This window comes from Neomonachus schauinslandi, chromosome 5 (genome assembly GCF_002201575.2).
Source record: "Neomonachus schauinslandi chromosome 5, ASM220157v2, whole genome shotgun sequence".
NCBI classification, from domain to species: Eukaryota; Metazoa; Chordata; class Mammalia; order Carnivora; family Phocidae; genus Neomonachus; species Neomonachus schauinslandi.
In genome coordinates this window covers 159,786,953-159,804,985 of record NC_058407.1, presented here as the reverse complement: position 1 = coordinate 159,804,985, position 18,033 = coordinate 159,786,953, and the positions used below count along the sequence as shown (strand labels likewise).

The 18,033-nt window shown below is 58.2% G+C and overlaps 2 protein-coding genes across 2 annotated transcripts in view; both read right to left on the bottom strand.

Annotated features, from left to right (window-relative positions):
• The window catches only part of FBRS (fibrosin), a 12,966-nt gene extending 2,070 nt beyond the window's left edge, over window positions 1–10,896 (bottom strand). Inside the window, 20 exon segments of the mRNA XM_044915112.1 lie at window positions 20–166; window positions 245–452; window positions 587–670; window positions 1,669–1,749; window positions 1,855–1,975; window positions 2,254–2,325; window positions 2,721–2,750; window positions 3,547–3,615; window positions 3,867–3,962; window positions 4,179–4,223; window positions 4,339–4,544; window positions 4,757–4,880; window positions 4,883–5,063; window positions 6,435–6,526; window positions 6,528–6,736; window positions 6,828–6,876; window positions 7,955–7,984; window positions 8,101–8,136; window positions 8,876–9,055; window positions 9,345–10,896. Of these exon segments, the coding sequence (XP_044771047.1) occupies window positions 20–166; window positions 245–452; window positions 587–670; window positions 1,669–1,749; window positions 1,855–1,975; window positions 2,254–2,325; window positions 2,721–2,750; window positions 3,547–3,615; window positions 3,867–3,962; window positions 4,179–4,223; window positions 4,339–4,544; window positions 4,757–4,880; window positions 4,883–5,063; window positions 6,435–6,526; window positions 6,528–6,736; window positions 6,828–6,876; window positions 7,955–7,984; window positions 8,101–8,136; window positions 8,876–9,055; window positions 9,345–9,800 (2,516 nt within the window). The 5' untranslated portion in view covers window positions 9,801–10,896.
• Window positions 10,897–12,392: 1,496 nt separating this feature from the next.
• On the bottom strand, window positions 12,393–17,439 carry PRR14 (proline rich 14). The gene is made up of 12 exons (XM_021700529.1): window positions 17,392–17,439; window positions 16,536–16,607; window positions 16,243–16,411; window positions 15,511–15,632; window positions 15,249–15,438; window positions 14,974–15,017; window positions 14,680–14,789; window positions 13,783–14,371; window positions 13,365–13,434; window positions 13,193–13,284; window positions 12,843–12,914; window positions 12,393–12,752 (listed from the first exon to the last, which is right to left on the bottom strand). Exons 2-12 carry the CDS (start codon window positions 16,556–16,558, stop codon window positions 12,473–12,475), a joined length of 1,761 nt encoding a protein of 586 aa, XP_021556204.1. The 5' UTR covers window positions 16,559–16,607; window positions 17,392–17,439; the 3' UTR covers window positions 12,393–12,472.
• Window positions 17,440–18,033: the final 594 nt, after the last annotated feature.

The window sequence follows — 18,033 nt, the reverse complement described above, 5'->3', positions numbered from 1 at the left end:
GGCGGCAGCGGCAGCGGCGGCGGCGGCGGCGGCGGCGGCGGCCTCCTCCTTCCGCTCTTCCTTTACCCGCACCGACTCCTTGGCCGGCCTGGCCCCTTCCTCGCCGGCCCGGGCCTTGGGAGTAGCGGGAGAAACGCGGAGCTGGGGCCGTGAGAAAGGGAGGTCCCTGGGGAGAGAATGGAGGGCCTCCAGCGGGCGGCGCGGGCGGCGGAACGGGCGGGGCGGACGGGGCGGGCAAGCACACCTGTCTTTCTCCTCCTTGGGGAGAGAGGGCTCCCTCCGCTCCACAGGCCGCTCCTTGTCTGAGCCTGGTGTCCGCGCCGCCTCAGGGGGCCGGACCCAGGCAGGAAAGGCCAGAGGACTGCGGTGCAGGCGGCCCCATGGGTCTGGGGGGGAGGCGAAGGCTGGCGGGGCCCCTGGGCTTTCTTTCTGGGCAAACACGGCGCCGGAGTCTGGACACAGGGGGGAAGCAGAGAGTGACAGGAGCCGCGAGGAGGAGGAGGCCCCACTCGGGGACCCCCCCACCCCCACCCCCCCAAGCCCACTGCCAAAAGCCACCCGCCCGCCCGGCCCCAGCCGCACTCACTGAATGTAGGGCTGCCCAGGCCTCCAAAGGCCCCGTTGGAGAGGGCAGCCAAGGAGGCGAAGCTTGTGGGACGCCCAAAGGGATCTGTGGGAGGAAAGGGGGATGGTCAGAGCACTGGGCTGCCGGCTCTGAGCAGGCACCAAGGGACCAAGACTGGCAGGGAAGAGGCAGCTCGGGAGCAGGCCCCGGAGCCCCTGGCCGCCTGGTCTTGGTTGTAACAACAGGGTGCTGAGCACTCCCTTGGACCTCACAAAACACTGAGCTGTGACGCGCACGGTGTCGTTTAACCTCACAAACGACAAGCCCCACGAGGCAGACAGGACCGCTCCCACTTAAAGATGACAAAACAGGCTCAGAGAGGTGAAGTGACTTGCCAACGGTCGGTCATCTAGCCAGTAAGTGGTACCCCCCAAGCCAGGGCCTCTGTGACTCCAGAGATCAAGCTCTAACCCCACAATCCCCCACACCAGCCCCCCACACCAGCTCTACAGCAAGCCATCCGCCTGAAGCTCCCTGCCGGCTTCCGCCCACCTGACATGCAGGGCCCTTCCCGACCTGACCCTAGTCTCAGGCACGTAGCCAGTCAGAACAACTAACCTATTTATTCCACTACGGGAACGCCCCTCACACTTCCCTCTTCCAGGAACACCTTCCCCTACGCCATCAGGCTCCATGCCCTCCTGTCGACCCAGACCCCGGTGAAATCTCCCCGCAAAGCCCGCCAAGACTGCTAGGAGCCAGAGCCGGCGCCGACGTTCTTCCCCGGGCCCGCAGAACCTTCCTCCAGCCTCCTCGCCCAGGTGGCACACTACCCCCTCGCACTGGCTAGTTCAGAGAGCATCTCAGCTGGCAGAGCCTGGCAGTCCCTCTGCCCTGCCCTATCCCATTTCACAGGTGATGAGATCAAGGCTCAGAGGGGTTCGAGTAACTCGTCCAAGGTCACGAACCTAAGTGATCTTATTTCTGGGGCAACTTCAACCCCCATTCCAGCTGCCTCTCTGGTCTAATTTCCATCCCCAGCTTGAGAACGCCTGAAAGTCAGGGACCAGGCTGGGGTTGCCCAACATGCCCTTGGCTCTTACCAATGTGGGTGCTGGGGCTCAGAAAGGGTCCGTGGGCCCCGGGAGCTGCCGTGAAAGGGTTGGCTGCAGCGTGGACGGCACCTGGGGCAGAGAGGTGGGAGATTCTGGTGAGGCTGAGTGGGCGCAAGGTGGGCCTTGGGCTAGAGACAGGGAACCTCAAGCCCCGAGAGGGCTGGCCAGACTCACCAGTCGCAGTGAAGAGGGAGGCAGCCGGGTGGGAGAGCTCCTGCCCAGGGGGCAGGGCCCCATAGGGCCCCGGAAGGCAGGGCAGGAGGTCGTTCCGAAAGTCAAGCTTGTGGGAGTCGCCCTGCATGGGACAGGGAGAGGGGTGGTGAGTGAGGAGCCAGGTGAGGTCCCGCTCTTGCTCTTCCACCCCTAGGTGCCCTCCAAGGGCTGGCTGGCGCCAAGATGGGGCTTGGGTGCCTAGCCTCCGCCTCTCTCAGCGCCAGAGAACCTAGTGCTAACTGTGAAAGAGCTCAGGCAGTGACCAGGGACAGGAGGGGATGTTTCTGGCCAAGATTCGGCCAAAGGCAGATGCCCAGGGCTCAGGCCAGCCCACTCGCCCCAGCCCTCCAGCCCCAGTACCTTCATCTTTTCCTGGTGTCTCAGGATCATGTAAGCCACGCGCACGTGCATGGCACACCACTTCCCTGGTTTCTGCCGCCCCAGAAGGATAACCAAAGGGAAAGGGAAGGAAAGAACGTTCACTCATCACCCACTCCAGGCCTGGTCCTCAGCCCAGCCTTTCCACACAACATCCCCATTCATCATCCCTACAACTGAAGGATGACTAGGTTCATTTCACGGCCTAGGAAACTGAGGCTCAGAGAGATAAACTGTCTTGCCCAAGGTCCCATAGCCAGTTACGTCGGAACCCAGGTCTGTGGCATGTAAGCCTTGCCCTTTCTGCTGTTCCACATGTGGCTGCCTCCACGTCTTGGGCTGCTCGCTCAGTGGACTTCTCGCTCATTCCCAAGCAAGACCCGCCCTCAGCCAAACACCCTGACACCAGCCCCCAGCCTCATGCAGCCTGAGGTCCTCACCAAACTCACCCTCAAAGGTGGCCGGAAATGGTCGGGGATCTGGGGATGGCAAAGCAGAGATTGGCGGCGATTCAGACCTGTTTACTGTCCTGGGCACCTCATCTCCATAGTCCCTAATCCCCACCCAAACACTGGAGACCTTGTGTGGTTCCCTCACGCCCTTCCTGCTCCTGTCAAGACCCCTTTCCCCATCTTTCCCACTCTGGGCTTCTCCCTTCCAGCCTTAAGTTCCTGAATCAGACCCCAAGGATGTGCCCTGCTTGGAAGACTGGGGAGTCGGTTAGCAGGCAGGCAGGACAGGTTTCTCAACCAGAGAAACTCTCCTATTAACAGCTTTATGTCATGAGGCTCTGCTTAAGATTTCTTTAGAAAAAAACCTTTACTGCCACTAGAAGACACTGCAAGATATCTGGTCTAGTCTCCCCTTTAGGAAACACATCCTGTGCTTTTCCCGATGTTCCCAGAGCCACGGGCTGGAAGACTGCTCCCTGTGCCACTTCACAAAGGGACAGCTTATCTTTTCATTGTTTTATGGACAGGACTTCCTGGTATGATGTCATTTGAGGAAAAAAAAAAGATTTTTGTGACTTAAAAAATTTGAACACTCCTACAAAAACCACTGTCCTAGTGATCTTATTTCTGGGGCAACTTCATGAAATTCCTATTCCTCATGCCTGGGAAACCTTGTCAGTTACAGCCATTCCCTCTCATCAGATTCTCAGGAATACCCCCGATCGTACATTAAAGGGAACGATCAGTGGTTCGCTCTCAATCAACCCTGCTCTCCCTCAACAGATACTCTAATTCCCCCAGGACCTGCCTCGGCCCCCCTCACCTGTGTCCCCTTTTGGGGAAGCCCGCTTGGCACTGGCCCCAGTCGTGGTGGCAGCTCGGGGTTCGTGCTCTGGGAAAGGGGAGGGATCAGTCAGGAGAGCTGGCACCAGGCATAAAAGGGGTCTGGAACCAAGGCTGGGGGCTGGGACAGGGAGGGAGCATGGCTCTGAAGAAAGCTGGGTCCACAAGGGGAGGGCAGGAGAACAGGCATGGCTTTGGGAAATGGAAGAAGGTATGTGGATCTGGGGGCTGGGGGTGGGGGTGTGTGGTGTCTGGGTTTGTAGGGGGTGGGAGGTGGTGGTGTTTGGATCGGGAGCTCACCTTGGGCTGGAAGGCCCCCTGCAGGGAGCCAAAGGAGACAGCCGGCGGGAGGCCCGGAGGTAGGCCGGGCACTGCGGGAGGGAAGGCCGAGTACGGCTGTGGAGAGAAGGGGACTAGTCCAAGCCGGGGTGGAGGTGCAGCCCACGTCTGGTCTGCCCATCAGTCCTCGGGCCTCCACCCTAAAACCCCCCAGGGAGCTCTCCCAGGCTCAAGGCTCTTGCTTTTGAAGCTGAAGACTGGACCCCAACAGTCAGGGCCACACACCTTGACGCGTCTGTGCCCACATACCACACCACACACACACACACTCACATTATGCCGGAAAAGGCCTTCCATCTTTCCTGGATATTTCTCAAACTAGGGAAGAGAAGGGAAGAGTAAGCTGCCAGCCAGGGACCCAGGACCTTCCCCTGGAAGCCACACCCTCCCCCCAAGTCTCCGGGCCTCATCACTGGCCCAATGAGGAGCTCACCATGTGGGGGCCGTGGGGTGGCAGCAGGCCCGGGGGATAAGGGGTGAAGTGCTGGTGGGTGTGCTGGTGGGTGTGCTGGTGCTGGTGGTTGTGCTGGTGGAACTGGAAGGCCAGGGGCCGGGCCGAGCCCCCTGCCCCCACCACCTCGGGGCCACCCTGGGCATTCAGGTAGCGAGAGTTCAGGTCCTGGCCGATCAGGTCCTGCTCTGTGGGAGGGGAGGGGGAGAAGGCTTTAATGTCTGTCGCCACCAGGTCAGCCTCCTTGGGCCTGGGTGACTGGCCTTCCCTTCTGGCCTTGAGCCACTCCCTCCTCAAGCCCTGGTATCTGTTGAGGTCCAGATGCCCCAAAGCCGACTGGGCCCAAGCCCGGGGCCATGGCCCCCCCCGCCCCCCACCCCGGCCAGGACCCCAAACTCACCAGAAAGGGCGTTAGCAGCTGAGGCCCCAGGGTGCCCTGGCACCTGCAGCAGGGGTGGGGGTGGGGGCAGGGTGGGGCCAGGGGAGAACAAGGAGGGGTGGTGGGGGGGGGGGGGGGGGGGGCCGGGGCCGGGGGGGGGGGAAAGCTGTGGGTGGACAAAGGCAGGGGCAGTGAGGGCGTCGGGGGCCGGTGGGTGAGCTGCGCGGACGAGGAGGAGGCAGATGAGGAGGAAGAGGACGAAGAGGATGATGAGGGGGGAGGCTGAGCCACGGGAGGGGCCAGGGCCTTGGGGGGCGGCCGTGAAGAGCTGGGGAGAGAAGTGGGGAGATGAGTGAGGGGTTGGGAGGTGCCAGCTCTGACGGGAGGGGGTCAGAAGCCTGGGCGATACCTTGACCCTGGTTCTCCAACACGGAAGGTGGTAGAACCTGACCCCCAGGACCCCCCCCCCCCCGCCCAGGGAGCCCATCCTCACACTGAGGTACCCCCCACACCCGGCAACCCCCTCTCTCTCCCTCTCTACGTCTCTTCCACACAGCTGCCTCGGACGTCTCCGGCCACATGACTTGCCCTTTCCTGACTCAACCGCAGCACAAAACACGTCATTCATTTTGACGCTTCATTACAACAGGCCACCTGGGTTCCCACCCTAAGACAGTGGAAGCAGCACCTCACTGGCCTGGCCTAGGAGTCAGACGACCTGAATTCTAGGCCCGTCTGGCCATTAACACCCTGGGTGACCTTGAGCAAGTCACTGCCCCTCTCTGAGCCTTAGTTTTCTCAAGAACAAGAAAAAGGACGGTAACAATGACAATAATAGAAACAGCACCCATAAGAGTAATGGTATCAGTGACTCTTACCCTTTAGTGAGCACTTACTGTAGGCCAAGCGCTGGCACCTGCTTTACATGCTAATCCAAATCTCCACCACGTCACACCACCTTCCCAACTGCTGCCGCATCCATGTAACCACCTGTACCGTTTACTTCTTTCTTTCACTTAACTCGGTTTCTTGCTTTTTTACTGAGCCTCACCCAAGCAATACGTGTGAAATCAAAGGGTTGAGGTACTAATCGTGTTTTTCTAAAGCCCGTTAACAGCTCAAAAGATTTGCCCCCGTAACAGCTGAAATGATCTCACATATTGGTAACAATGCACGTACACACTTTGGGAAACACTGAATGAACTCATCATTGATCCTCACGATGGCTTTACCAGGATAAAGGTACATACAGAAAGGGAATATTGAGGCTCAGAGAGATTAAGTGGCTTGTCAAAAATCACACAGCCACTAAGTGGCAGATTAAGAATTTGAAACCAGGTCTGGCTGACACCAAAGCCAGCACCCTTAATCATCGTGTCAGCATTTCCCAAAGTATGTTCCGAAGAACACTATTCCTAGCAGATGTGTCTCACAAAAAGGTCTCACCAGCACATAAAGTTGGGAATCGGCACCAAGTGGGCTCCCCTGCACGGGAATGCCAGGTGAAACGGTTCTGCTAAGTCCTGTCAGCAAGTGATCACTTGATGTTTCTTTCACGCAGTGTCTCTCAAGCTTTTCAGCCTCAGAATCCTTTTTTCAAGTCACATCCCGCAGGTACCATCCCATGTCCCAGCCACATAGGGGTTGGCGCCCAAGTGGCCAGGTCCTTGCAGACCAGACCAAACCCCGGACCACCCACCTGCCAGTGCTGAGGTCCAGACTGCTGCCGTAGGGAGAAGTGCGGAGGCCGAAGGGCGAGACCCGGAGCTGCAGCTGGGGCTGGGGGGGGGGGTGGCAGACTGGGGGCGGCCGGCAGGGCTGCAGGGGGTGAGACAGGAGGCCGAGGGGCCGGTGGAGGCGGTGGTTCCTTCGGGGGGAAAGGCACTAGCAGCGGGTCGGGCCCTGGGGGCTGTTCCTGGCTCCGCTCCAGGCCCGACACTTTAGGGACTACGGAGAGTTTTGCTTCACAGTTCCCATTGAAGGCGCCGTGGGGGCCCGAGGCTGGGAGGAAAGCACAGCAGACGTACTCAGCTGAGGCCCACACTCCCCCAATTTCCCTCCCTCGTCTCCAACCCCAGCCCTTAAGACCAACCTTTGCTGGTTGAGACAGTAAAGGATGGGTCGAGGTCATCATCGGAGACCTGGGGAAGAAGGGCAGGGACAGGGTCAGGTTCTGGTCAGGCGAGGCCCTCACCCAGGAAGGCTAACAGCCCCCAGAGCCTGCTAGGAAGTGGCAGTGGGGGCAAGTCTATTCCATCAGCGTAGATGAAATCCAGCAAAGACTGTGGGCTTCGGGGGGCCTGTGCTTGGGGAGAGGGATAGGAGAGCTGAGCCTGAGAATTTGATAGGCCAGGAGGACTGAACTGAGGCGGCACTTACATTGCAGAGAAGTAGGCACATCAAAGCCAAAACGTCAGGTATCGCTAAGTGCTGGCCCATATGCCTACCTGCCTTACAGATTTGTTTGGCTCACAAGTGTCAGCAAAAACCTTTTAAACTAATTGCTGATATTTACAAATCCACAAATTGCTCATAAACACTCAGACCTGCAGGTTCTCTTAAGAATTGGCTCCTCTTCTTGCATGGCAACAATTAGCTAGGACCAGACAGTGGTCACCTCCTCTAGACAGACAAGAACTCTGGTTCACCACAGTCCCTGTCCAGCCAACTTTTTAAACTAAAACAAGACACACATCAGGGAATACAAATTTAGTTGTTACAGGGGTAGAGCATGAGCTGCTAGAACACATTATTTCAAAACAAGCAAATCTGACCTAACGATGAACTGAAATACAACATTCTAAGACACGTTCTTACACTGACCACAATGGTTTAGTGTCCTCGCTGCCATAACCGTGGTCTCTGCTCAGATTCTAATCTGTGAGAGACTAACAGCAAGCAGGAATGACCAGCTCAGTTCGACAGCCACCTGAATTTCTGTGGAGAACCACTGGTATCTCCAAGGGCTTTGGAAAAGATGGTATACCAAGGCACGGGCTTTCTATTCTTTGGTCAACTGGCTCTAGTTACCAAAGAAAAAAAGTCTTTTACCCATTCAATCTGCCCGCCCTCCGACTCCCTGATCCAGTCATGGCTCAACCTAACCTATGCTCCCCACTGAAAGGAAGGCTCTGTCTGCTGCACATAGGAGACCTCTAAGCTGGACTTCACTTTACAAATTACAACATTGCCCACCCAACAAGTTCTAGCCCTACTCACCCTCTCGTCCAGATCGCTTTCTGCATCACACTGGGGAAAAGGAAAGACAGGTGTCACAAGAGGGAAGAAGAGTGGGGCCCAAGGGAGAGAGGGGACTTTCAGAGAGGAATTGAGGGGGGGGGCCAGTACAGGTGGAGAGCACTTACTATGTATCCAGCTTCCAGAGAATGACGGGAGGAGGCCTGAGAAAGACCAGAGTCCAGACATAAGGAAGGCTGACTGGCGAGGCCTTTGGATAAAGTCTAAACTCCCTAGCAAGGACCTCAAGGCCCCTCACGACACACTCTCAATCTTTTTCTAGCTGTTTCTGCTATGGCTCACCCCTGTTCCCAACGCTCTCGCCATTTTCTGAACATATTCTCACATCTCTGTGCTCTTGCTCAAAACAACTTTGCGCGTTTCTCCTCTTAGCAAACTTATGACTATCCTTCAAGGCCTGACTAAGACATCCTAGGGGGCTTTCCCTAACCACAACCCTCCTCCCATCCCCCAGGCAGAATGAGTGGCTTCCTCATGTGGGTTTCTGCAGCATCTCTCCCAGATCTCTGCCTTCTGTAGCTTCTCAGGTTTTGATCTAGGTATTTGCTCAGACTGTTTCTTTTTTGCTAAACTGCTATTGCCTGGAAAGATCTGAGACCATATCTAATTCATTTAGGATTCCATTAAGTCTAAACATCTCTGATTAATCAACATGTTTGAAATAGACAAGGCCAGCCAAAAGCGGAAAAGTCTGACTGTGGGCATGTCTCTATCAGACCTGGATTGAGGAGTGAGGGCTCAAATTTGCTCTGCCTTCTTCTCTGCTATTTGAGAGTAAAATCACTGTTTATGATGGGCAGTAGCACTGCTGATGGAAAACAAGTCTATGTGAAGGACATGCTGTCCAGAGTTTTAAAAAACAAGGATCTATGACAAGCTCACCTCTTTCCTTCTCCGTTTATTGGGCCATTTTCGGGCCCGATCCCCAGAGGGCCGGCCAGGCTCCCGATCAGAGCTGTCCCCTGGCTCCCCTGTGGCCCCACTGGAACCCCCCCTCTTCCGCTTCCCAGAATGCTTCAGCCGATGTTCCAGTCGCTCTGGGGGCTGAAGAGATGCATCCTTCTGTGGAGGAGGAGGTGGGACTAAAGTAGATGGAGAAAGAAATCTCCCGACCTCTCTAGGGGTGACCAAGCTACCAAAGTGGCTCTCAGGCCGGGTAACCTGGCTGGTCCCTGGAGACTAACTCTACCTCCTCCCACCCCAGGGTGGGGCAGAGACCCGGCCAGAGGAGCCGGTTGCTCTGGTTTGGGGTGCCAGCATTCCCCCCCTCAACTCCACCCACTCCAGGCACCATACTCTTCTCTCCGCCCCTCTGAAGCCCCCAAAGGTCCCCAGCTCCATCAGGCCCCACCTGCAAGGCCTCAAGGCTGGCGAAGCTGGCGATGGCGAAGCCATCGATCAAATCCTCCTCCTCTTCTTCCTCCTCCTCAGGCTCCTCCTCGGCCTCCCCGTCGTCTGCGCCCCCCTCCTCCTCCTCCTCCTCTTCCTCCCCGCGGCTGCCCGAGCCGGCAGGCCGCTTCCGAGCTCGGGGTCGCGGGGGCCGAGGCCTGGGACGGGGCCGCCGTCGTCTCGGGCCTCCGGGCCGCTCTCCGGACGAAGCTGACGACCAAGGCCTGGCGGGCGGTGGCGGCGACGAGGAGGACGAGGAGCCGCGTGGGGCGGCCAACAGGGCCCGGGGCGCATCGCCGCCGGGACCTCGGCGGCGCCGCTGCTCCCGGTCTCGGTCTCGGCGCGAGCAGCGCCGCCGCCGCCGCTCCCCCTCGGCGGCCCAGCCCGGGCCCGGAGCCGCGGCCGCTGCCGTCTCCATGGCGACCGCCCTCAGCGCCGCATCCGGAGGCGGCGGGGCCCGAAGCGGCCTGTCCGCAGGCCCGGGGTCGCAGGCGCGGCGCTGGCGGCTGCACAGGGACGAAAAGGCCACGGCTTCCCCTTTAAAGCAGGATCTACTGGCCCCGAGCTTGCCCCAAGGCCAAGGCCCGGGGAGCCGGCGCCGCCCCCGGGGCGACAAGCCCGAAGGCCCCCCCTGTGGGGCCGGTGGGGCCGAGAAGGCGAAAACGGGGCGGCCGTCCCTTTAAGGCGAGGCCTCAAGTTGTCCAGCCCCTGACCCCTTTAAGACGACCCGATGGTGTCCAGCCGGCCTAGTGCGGTGGCCGCCCCCTGCCAGGGGTCGAGACAAGTCTCCCCGAGGAAGAGGAAGGGCCACCCCTTTAAAAGGGACCGAAAGCTCGCCCCGAAACGCAGACCTCCCCTTTAAAAGTGTCTCCAGTCCTCCGGCTAAAAGAGGCCACCCCTTTAAGGAGTCCAGGGTCCTCCAAACAGCAGGCCGCCCCTTTAAGGGCTCGGGAGTTAAGTTTCTGGTCCTCCACCAAGCGGCCACTTCCCCTTTAAGCTGAGTTTAAAGAACTTCTTGCGTGGGGGAGAAAAGGAGGTGAGAATCCCCACTCGCTCCAGCTCTCCCAACAGCACAGTTCTCAGTTTGTCAGCTTCTGTTCGATGGCTTTCCCTTTAAGGTTGCCGATGTAGTCTGCCGAGTTCACCGGCCACCCCTTTAAGGAGATTTAAAGGGGCCTCCTCCAGGCCCGGCTCTTCCAGCCTCCGCCTCCGGTCGCCATGAAAGGCTGGGGGGGGGGCGGGGCCGCGGGGCCAGCCCTCCAAAGCCCCGGATGTGAGGCAACGGTGACGGGTAGAGCTTCTCTGTCTGCCGACATAAAAGTCTCTTCCTCCTTTCCTCCGTCTCTGCCTGACTTGCGCCGTAAGGGATCCGGAACGGCCGTTGGGAGGCGGGGGAGCTCCAGCGCACCCTCCTGTTTTCTCCTTTGGCGTCTTAAGCCTCTTCTCCGCCAGGACTTCCCTGCCCCTCCTCCCTCTTCCTCCTCAGCCTACGCCTCCTTCCTCTCTCGGCCTCCTCCCACTCTCCGCCCCCTTCCCCTCGCCCTTCCACAAGCTTAGTCGTTGATAGGTTGAGAAGTGTACGACAAGGCGAAGGGCGGAGTCAAGCTCCGGGGAGTGGGTAATATGTAACCGCCCTCAAATCTTGGATTGGGTATACGTCAGATTAGCCCCGCCCCTCATCGGGTCTTGTGACTCGACTGGTTAGAAGTAGGCGCTTGGGGCGGTCCCCCAGGTGACCCCGCCTCTTCCTGCTCTCTGTTCATTGGCCCGTCTTCAGACAGCGCCGAGACCAAGAGTCGTGATGTAGTGCGCGAGTCCTAGGGGCGGTTGGCCGCTTGGGGGCGTGTGGCCGCGGAAGGTTCCTCTCGACTGCCAGTTACGTCGTCTCCGCCTTTCCGCCGTTTGGCTTAGCCCACAGGCCGCCTGGCTTCTCGCGCACGCGCGTGGTGATACTGTTGAGCGGCTGGCAGCTCAGCGGGATCCCCCGCGGTGCCGGGCGGCCAGAGCACGCGGCGTGCCTTGCGAGCGCCAGACGCGCTGGGACGGAAACTGCGTCTTGTTATCGCTCCCTTCAATGGGAGAGTGCTGGCTTGTGGTGTCCGCGTGCTAATAAGGAAACAAACATCGTGCGTTCGTGCGCCGGCTACTTTTGTCACATGTTAACTCACTTGGCAGTAAGAATTCTTTTAGGAAGGTACTGCTATTAGCCCCATTTTACAGAGGGGGAGGGGAATGGATGCACATTTAGTTTCCTACACAGGATTTGGACTCAAGCCTAACTCCACAATCTGTGCTCTTAGCCACTGCTCTATTCTGCCTCTAAGTTTCAAAAGATGGAGAACGCCACTTCTGGCCTCTGGTTGCCTGGGTTACCGTTTTAATGAGGACATTACATTAGAACACTCAACTTGCTTGCTTTTTTTTTTTTAAGTAATCTCTACACCCAACGTGGGGCTTGAACTCATGACACCCCGAGATCAAGAGGTGTGTGCTCCACCAACTGAGCCAGCCAGGCGCCCCTCAACTTGCTTTCTTATGTGTAAAACGGGTGTAATTCCCTTTCACAGGGCTATGTGCCAGTCAAGTACATATGACAGGTTGTTGGAGCTGCTCAATTACAGCTGATTACTTTTATCTCTTGAATCCAGAAGCAAGTCCTGGCCTGCATGTTAGGAGGAATTCGGAGCCATCTTGATCAAGGCCTTGGTCCACTCTGGGTCCCTCAGTCTCCTCCTTGCTGTAAGTGAATTTAGAGAACCCTGAGCAGGGTCCAGGGTCACAATATCTTCTGGAGCAGGTTCCGAAGTATCCCTCCACACAGGAAAATTCTCAAATCAAGGAAGTAGCTCCGATGACCATTCCCCCACTTCTTCCTGTATCCAACCCTCATTGTCTTCCCTGGCACCTCCCCCATTTCCCAGTCTTTGGGGGCCAAAGTAGAAACATCAGGCAGTACCGTCAATCAATCTCAAACTCAGCTAGAGACATACAAAAGGATCAGAAACATATCGAAAACTTTACTAGAAATATAGAGAAAAATATATAACTGCCCCAGATGCTTCAGGACGGATGAACAAACAGATGGAGCTCCTAGGTCCAATGGGGCCGCTCCCTATCCACTTCCTCCTCTTCCAGGAGTAAGGCATCCAGCTCCTCCAGCCGCTGCTGCAGCAGAGGTTCCACATCTGGGCTGGGGGCCAGGCTGGGGGTAAAGGTCCTGCCAGCTGCAGCCCGGACCCCACGAGAGGGCCGCCGGGATCGAGGAAGGCTGCTGTCCCGAAATTCTACAGCCCGCCGAAGCTTCTTTGAGCTGGTGAAAATCAAAGTCCCGTTGCGCTCCCGGGGTTCCTCAAAGATGGTCTCAAAGGTCCTGGACCAGGCAGGGAGGGGTGCTGGTTACCAGCATGGCCCCTGGTTCCAGCCTTCCCTCTATCACCCCCAAGCCTTCAAAGTTTCTCACCTCCTGGTTGTAGGCGACTGATAATTCTTGTTGGTATAAATTTCTTCTAAGCTGAACTCCTTCTTGTTCAACCTGGGAGCAAAGAGCAGAGGCCATTGAAAAACCCAGGGCCACTGTACCCTGGAAAAAGGATAAGCAAGGCCTGGTCTATATTTCAGTTTCTGGGACACGCTACGGCCAGGAGTGCTGCCTAAGGCAGACAGACAGTTCTAAATGCAAACCATGTCCAGACCAGATTGACTCCTCCAAGCTGGATTGTGTTCCCTGAGAGGAGACAAAGCCACACTTCAGGGGATCTGAGCCTACAACCTGTTTGGCCAAGGCAGCTCCATGTACACTGAGCCACTCACCTGATTGGTCGAGGCAGCCCCATTGGTGTAAGGTTGAGCTGAGGACGGGCTGGTGTCCTGCGTATTCTGAATCGAGAAACCTTTCCCATGGTCTGCAAAAATAGGGCAGAGGATAAGGGTGCAGCATGGCCTCAGGCTCCCACCTATCTCCTCCCCACATCTGCACTCCTACCTTGGTCTCAGGGTCTGAAAGCACCTGGTCCTCTGAGGCCCTTGGCTCCTTCCCCTTGGTTGAACCCAACCTGCAGAGAAGGTCAAGGTTCAGGGACAAATAACATTTATAGCAATATCCGCATCTCCTGCCCACTGGAAAACAGGAAAGGAGGCTGAGCCCAGACTGTGCCAGGGCTTTAAGAAGGGTTTATCGAGGGGCGCCTGGGTGGCTCACTCAGTCAGTTAAGTGTCTTACTTCCGCTCAGGTCATGATCTCGGGGTCCTGGGACTGAGCCCCACGTCGGGCTCCCTGCTCGGCGGGGAGCCTGCCTCTCCCTCCCCCCCACTTGTGCACGTGCTTGCTCGCTCGCTCTCTCTCAGATAAATTAATAAAATCTTTAAAAAAAAAAAAAAGAAGGGTTTATCGAGAGCACTACCTGGGTTCTGCAGGTTCAGAGAAGGAGGAGGAAGATGCAGTGGACGAGCAAGATGTGACAAGGGGAGGAGAGCCTCCCACTCCTCCAAGAGGGAAGACCTCTTTCCGGAGACAGGGCCGAGGGGGTGGTGGGGCTCGGGCCATCTCTCCACCACCCACAGTGTGCCGCCGGGGCCGTGACCGGCTTGGCTGGTGTGGAGCAGGGGGCCAGCTGCAGGTATCTGGGCCAGGGGGCCCCAGATCAGGGCAGGAGTGGCTTCGGCCCAGAGAGGGCTTAGAGAGAGGTGCGGGGGGATTGTGGTCCTGGGCCCGCCACTGGCGGATAGGGGGCCGGGGACTGACAGATGCAGTGTCCTCAGTAGCCCCGGACTGCTCGGCCTCTGAAATGGCAATCTTCAACTCCAACTTCATGGGGGGTGATGGGGGTGGGGGCCGTGGGGCTTTGTTGGGTGTGAGGAAGATATCAGCAAAGCTCTCCAGCTTGGAGCGGACGGAACGGAAGAGGGGGGCCAAGCCCCAGGGACTGAGGCGGGGGCGTAAAAGGCTGGACGGCGGTGGGATCGATGGGGGCTCCAGTACAGGATCCCGGGCTGAGGAAAAGGAGAGGCTCAGGTGGGCATTCCTCGGCTGCAAGTGCCTAAGCCCTACTTCAGTAGCTTCAGCCCCTCCCCCTAACACTAAGCTTTGCCCACAGAGGTAGAAGCCCACACCTTAAATACTGAGCCCTAAATTTAGGAGTTGAATGTCAGGCCTCTGAAGTCTATACCCCAACTTCACACACCAAACTGCCCTCAGGGAGGGAGATAAGCCTCACCCCCTGCCCCTGCCTTGCCCCTGCCCCTTTTAAGCTCAGCCAGGATTTTCCAGAGCCCTAAATCTCATCCCTCTGAGTCCTTACCTGGTGGTGGGGTCTCTGGAGGGTCTTCAGGCAGGGCAGATGGCTGGAACGGGGGATCCAGGTCCCCGGACGGAGGCATTGACTGGTGAACAATCGTCATGGGCTCAGCTCTGGGGTGAAGGGGCAAGTAAAGGCTGAGGGAGCTCCCAGGTTCAGATCCCACCTGAGCCAGCACCTCCCCTGTCCCTTAAGGCTTCAGAAGGTGCTACAAGGAAGGACTGGACAAGTAAATTCCTGATGCCCTTAGCTCTAGCTGCCTGGACATTTCGGTAATCCCTTCCCCAGCCCTCTTACCTTCTTGCTGGGATGAGGAAGTTGGGAGTCTCATCAGCAAAGCCCTGGATGTAAACAAAGGATGTTCTGGGGGAGGCAGGGAAGCCCCCTACGGCCTCCCTAGCTCCCCACATTCTGACCCTCTCAAGTGTCCAGAAGCCTGCCAGGGTTCACACCAAAGACTTTTTCACATAGGTCTTTCCTCAGCATGTTCCATCTAAAATGCTGTTCTCCTTGCTCTGAGCAAAACTCATCCCAGCTGAACCCCTGACATCCTTACCCCCAAATTCTCATACCTCAGCTGGGGGTCTTGCGCTGGCAATGTCTTCTAGCATCACCACCAGAGTGGGCTGGGGGGTCCAGTCCACCTTTTGTGAAGGGCCCTCCTCTGGGCCAGGGGTTGTCCTTGATCGCCGCCTCAGGGTAGAAGAGGGCCCGTGGATGCGGCTCAAGGGCTCTCGGCATAAGCGCAGTGGGTCGGGAGGCCTAGAAAGGAAACAGGAAGATCAATGGGGCTCCGGTATGCCCCTGGTTTACCCTCCATCCCGCCATGCTCACCTGGTCTGTGAGGACCACGTGGCCTGTTGGGGAGGCAAGGCAGGTGGCTGGCTGCGGACAGAATCCCGTTGGTTGCTGTGGTGCCGTGGGGTGTTGGTCTCTTCTTGGGGCACCAGGGGAACCTAATTGAAGAGGAAGTGTCAAGAACAAGGTGATGAAATGAGGTCAGACTGGACAGGGCCTCCCTGAGCCTAACAGTGCTGTATGCTACAAAAGTGACAGAGATTATGGCTAGAATTCACTTAAGAACCCAAAGAAGTGCGTTGGACTGAATCAGTTCCAGGGCCAGATATTACAGCATCCTGAGCAGCAGTAATCTCAGCCAGGCTGTCTGGAGAAATGAAAAGGAGTGACCTTGGGTGAGTCACTGCCCTATTTGGGGCCTGCTTTTCTAACCTGTGCAATGGAGCCAAAGACCTCAGCCTGCTTCCCAAGAATTGCCTAGACATTGGGTTGGGAAGAAAGCAAGGGTTTCTCATACTTAAGAGTTGTAGAGATATGGTTCCAGCCCAATAGGGTTGATGGTGGGGAATGGGCACTAGGGACCCTGCCCAAATCTAGATTGGATTAAGTGAGAGCCAAGTAGGACGCTAGCATTAGGGAGGCTGCCTAGCAATGGGTGTGAGAATGAGGTATTTGGATCTCAATTATCCTCACTAGTGATCTGGTCTGACTTTGGTACTGAAGAGGGGGCCTGAGGGAGAAGGGGGCCTCTCAGTTCAGGGGGCTCACCACGTGGGCAGCCATAACATCTTCCAGCACCACAGCCAAAACCCGCCGAGAGGCCTTTTCCAAAGGTGAAGGGGTCGCTAGAGACTGCAGTCTCGGCCGTTTGGGGCTCCTGGCTCCCCATAATGCTCGAGCCAGAGGCTGGCGGCACAGACGTGGCCGGCCAGGTGGACTGGAGGATGAGAGAAGCAGAGGACGGTCGCCTGAGCCTGTCGTTGGCTCTGTGGTTTTCCCGGTACGGCCGCTAGGCTCCCCGTTTCCCGTGCTCAAGACAGGCGGGCGGGGTGCGCTCTCACCTGGAGTCCCCGGGCAAGTCCATGGGGGAAGCGGCGGCTCCGGGGAGTCCCTGGGGGATCCCAGGCTGCAGCCTGGGATGGGGGGGGAGCGGGGGAGCGGGGAGTGAGGGCCAGCCCCTCCCCTGGGGCTCCGCCCTTCATGGTCCGCCCGCGGCTCCCGGTAGCCCACGGGCCAAAGCCCTGGGGCGTGAAAGGGCGCCCCCGGCTGGCCGCCCGGAGCGGATGTCTTCCCGCTGCAGTCGCCCGAGATCAGTGGATCACCCGCGCCCTGACTGGCATTTGCCGGGAGAACCTGGCTTGCAGAGGCCCCAGTGAGCTTTTGGGGCCTTTGTCCCTGCAGAATCCGCCCTGAGATCTCCCGGGATCGGCTGGGATCCCGGTACTGGGAGGCTCACTTTCCGCCGGATCCCTCTGTAATCCTCATCCACTGCCAGCGAGTGGCCAAGAACTCCGAAGCAATACTCCCACACACCGACGGTCCCCCCTCCCCGCCACACCAGATCCCCTAGACTAGAACCCTGCGGAAAGAATCCTACAGCGCGGTTCCTCCAATGAGACGCCGCGAGGATCCTCCTCTCCCTGTGAGTTTGGGCTCCGCAAAGCTCCACTCAGACAGGGGCGGCCCGAGCTTGAGCATCACGAACTCAGTCCGGATCCCCGGGGATCCACTGTCAAGCAGATACCCCCTTCACTCCAATCCCGGGAGGTCCCGCCCACAGACCCCCTCCTTCCCCCCTCCCCGGCTCCCCGCCCCGCGCTCTCCCCAGCCCGGGACCAGATGGTTCAAATGTTTCCTTCCCTCCCTCCTCCCGCCCTCTCTCCAGCCGCTCGGTGCCCTCCCCCGCGCGCCGCTCACCGCCGCCTCCCGCGGATCCCGGGTCTTCGACGGCTCCCACCTCCGGCTCCTTTAAAACTAGCCTTAGTCAGCACTGCCCAACCGCCGAGGGCCTTCTTCTCCGAGCCCTCAGGCACCGCCCAATCGCCGGTCCGGGTCTTCCGGGGTGGTGAGAAACTAAGTGAAGCCACCTGGCAGCCATCTTCCCTAGGGGCAAGAAGCCAAATTGGGCAGCGCCGCCATTATAGTTGAGGGCAGGTAGATCTGTACCCGATGAACCGAAGTGGATCGGATGGTGTCATTTTGTGAAGGCCAGTCAGTCAGTGGCTGAACACTAGGCCAAGTTTCTTGAGCTGCTGAGGCAGCTGTAGTGACTAGAGTGCCGCCACGTTTTTTAAGGGCATCTTCCGGTTCTTTAGTTCTTAGGCCAATAAACGTGAACTGAATACTAACGACTTGTGAAATTCCCAATTTCCTAGAGAGGCCTCACTGAGGGCGGTTCCGGTACCCTCCGGGAATCCTCAAGCGGGTCCCCAGGTCGCTGAGAAGATTTTGGGGCGGGACTAGGAGCCGGAGACTAGGGATAGTGCCACCTCCGGCCCCAGTGTTTGCGCGACGTCCCGGAGAGCCCGGGCTGAGCCAAAACTGGGAGGAGGCTGGGGG

What these genes read in the sequence shown, in the direction of transcription:
- PRR14 (XM_021700529.1), bottom strand. Translation starts at nt 16,558, where the DNA reads ATGGACTTGCCCGGGGACTCCAG. An exon ending in GACTTGCCCGGGGACTCCAG is followed by an intron (nt 16,412 to 16,535) that starts GTGAGAGCGCAC and finishes CTCATCCTCCAG; the next exon opens with TCCACCTGGCCGGCCACGTC. An exon ending in TTCCTCATCCCAGCAAGAAG is followed by an intron (nt 14,790 to 14,973) that starts GTAAGAGGGCTG and finishes CCTTCACCCCAG; the next exon opens with AGCTGAGCCCATGACGATTG.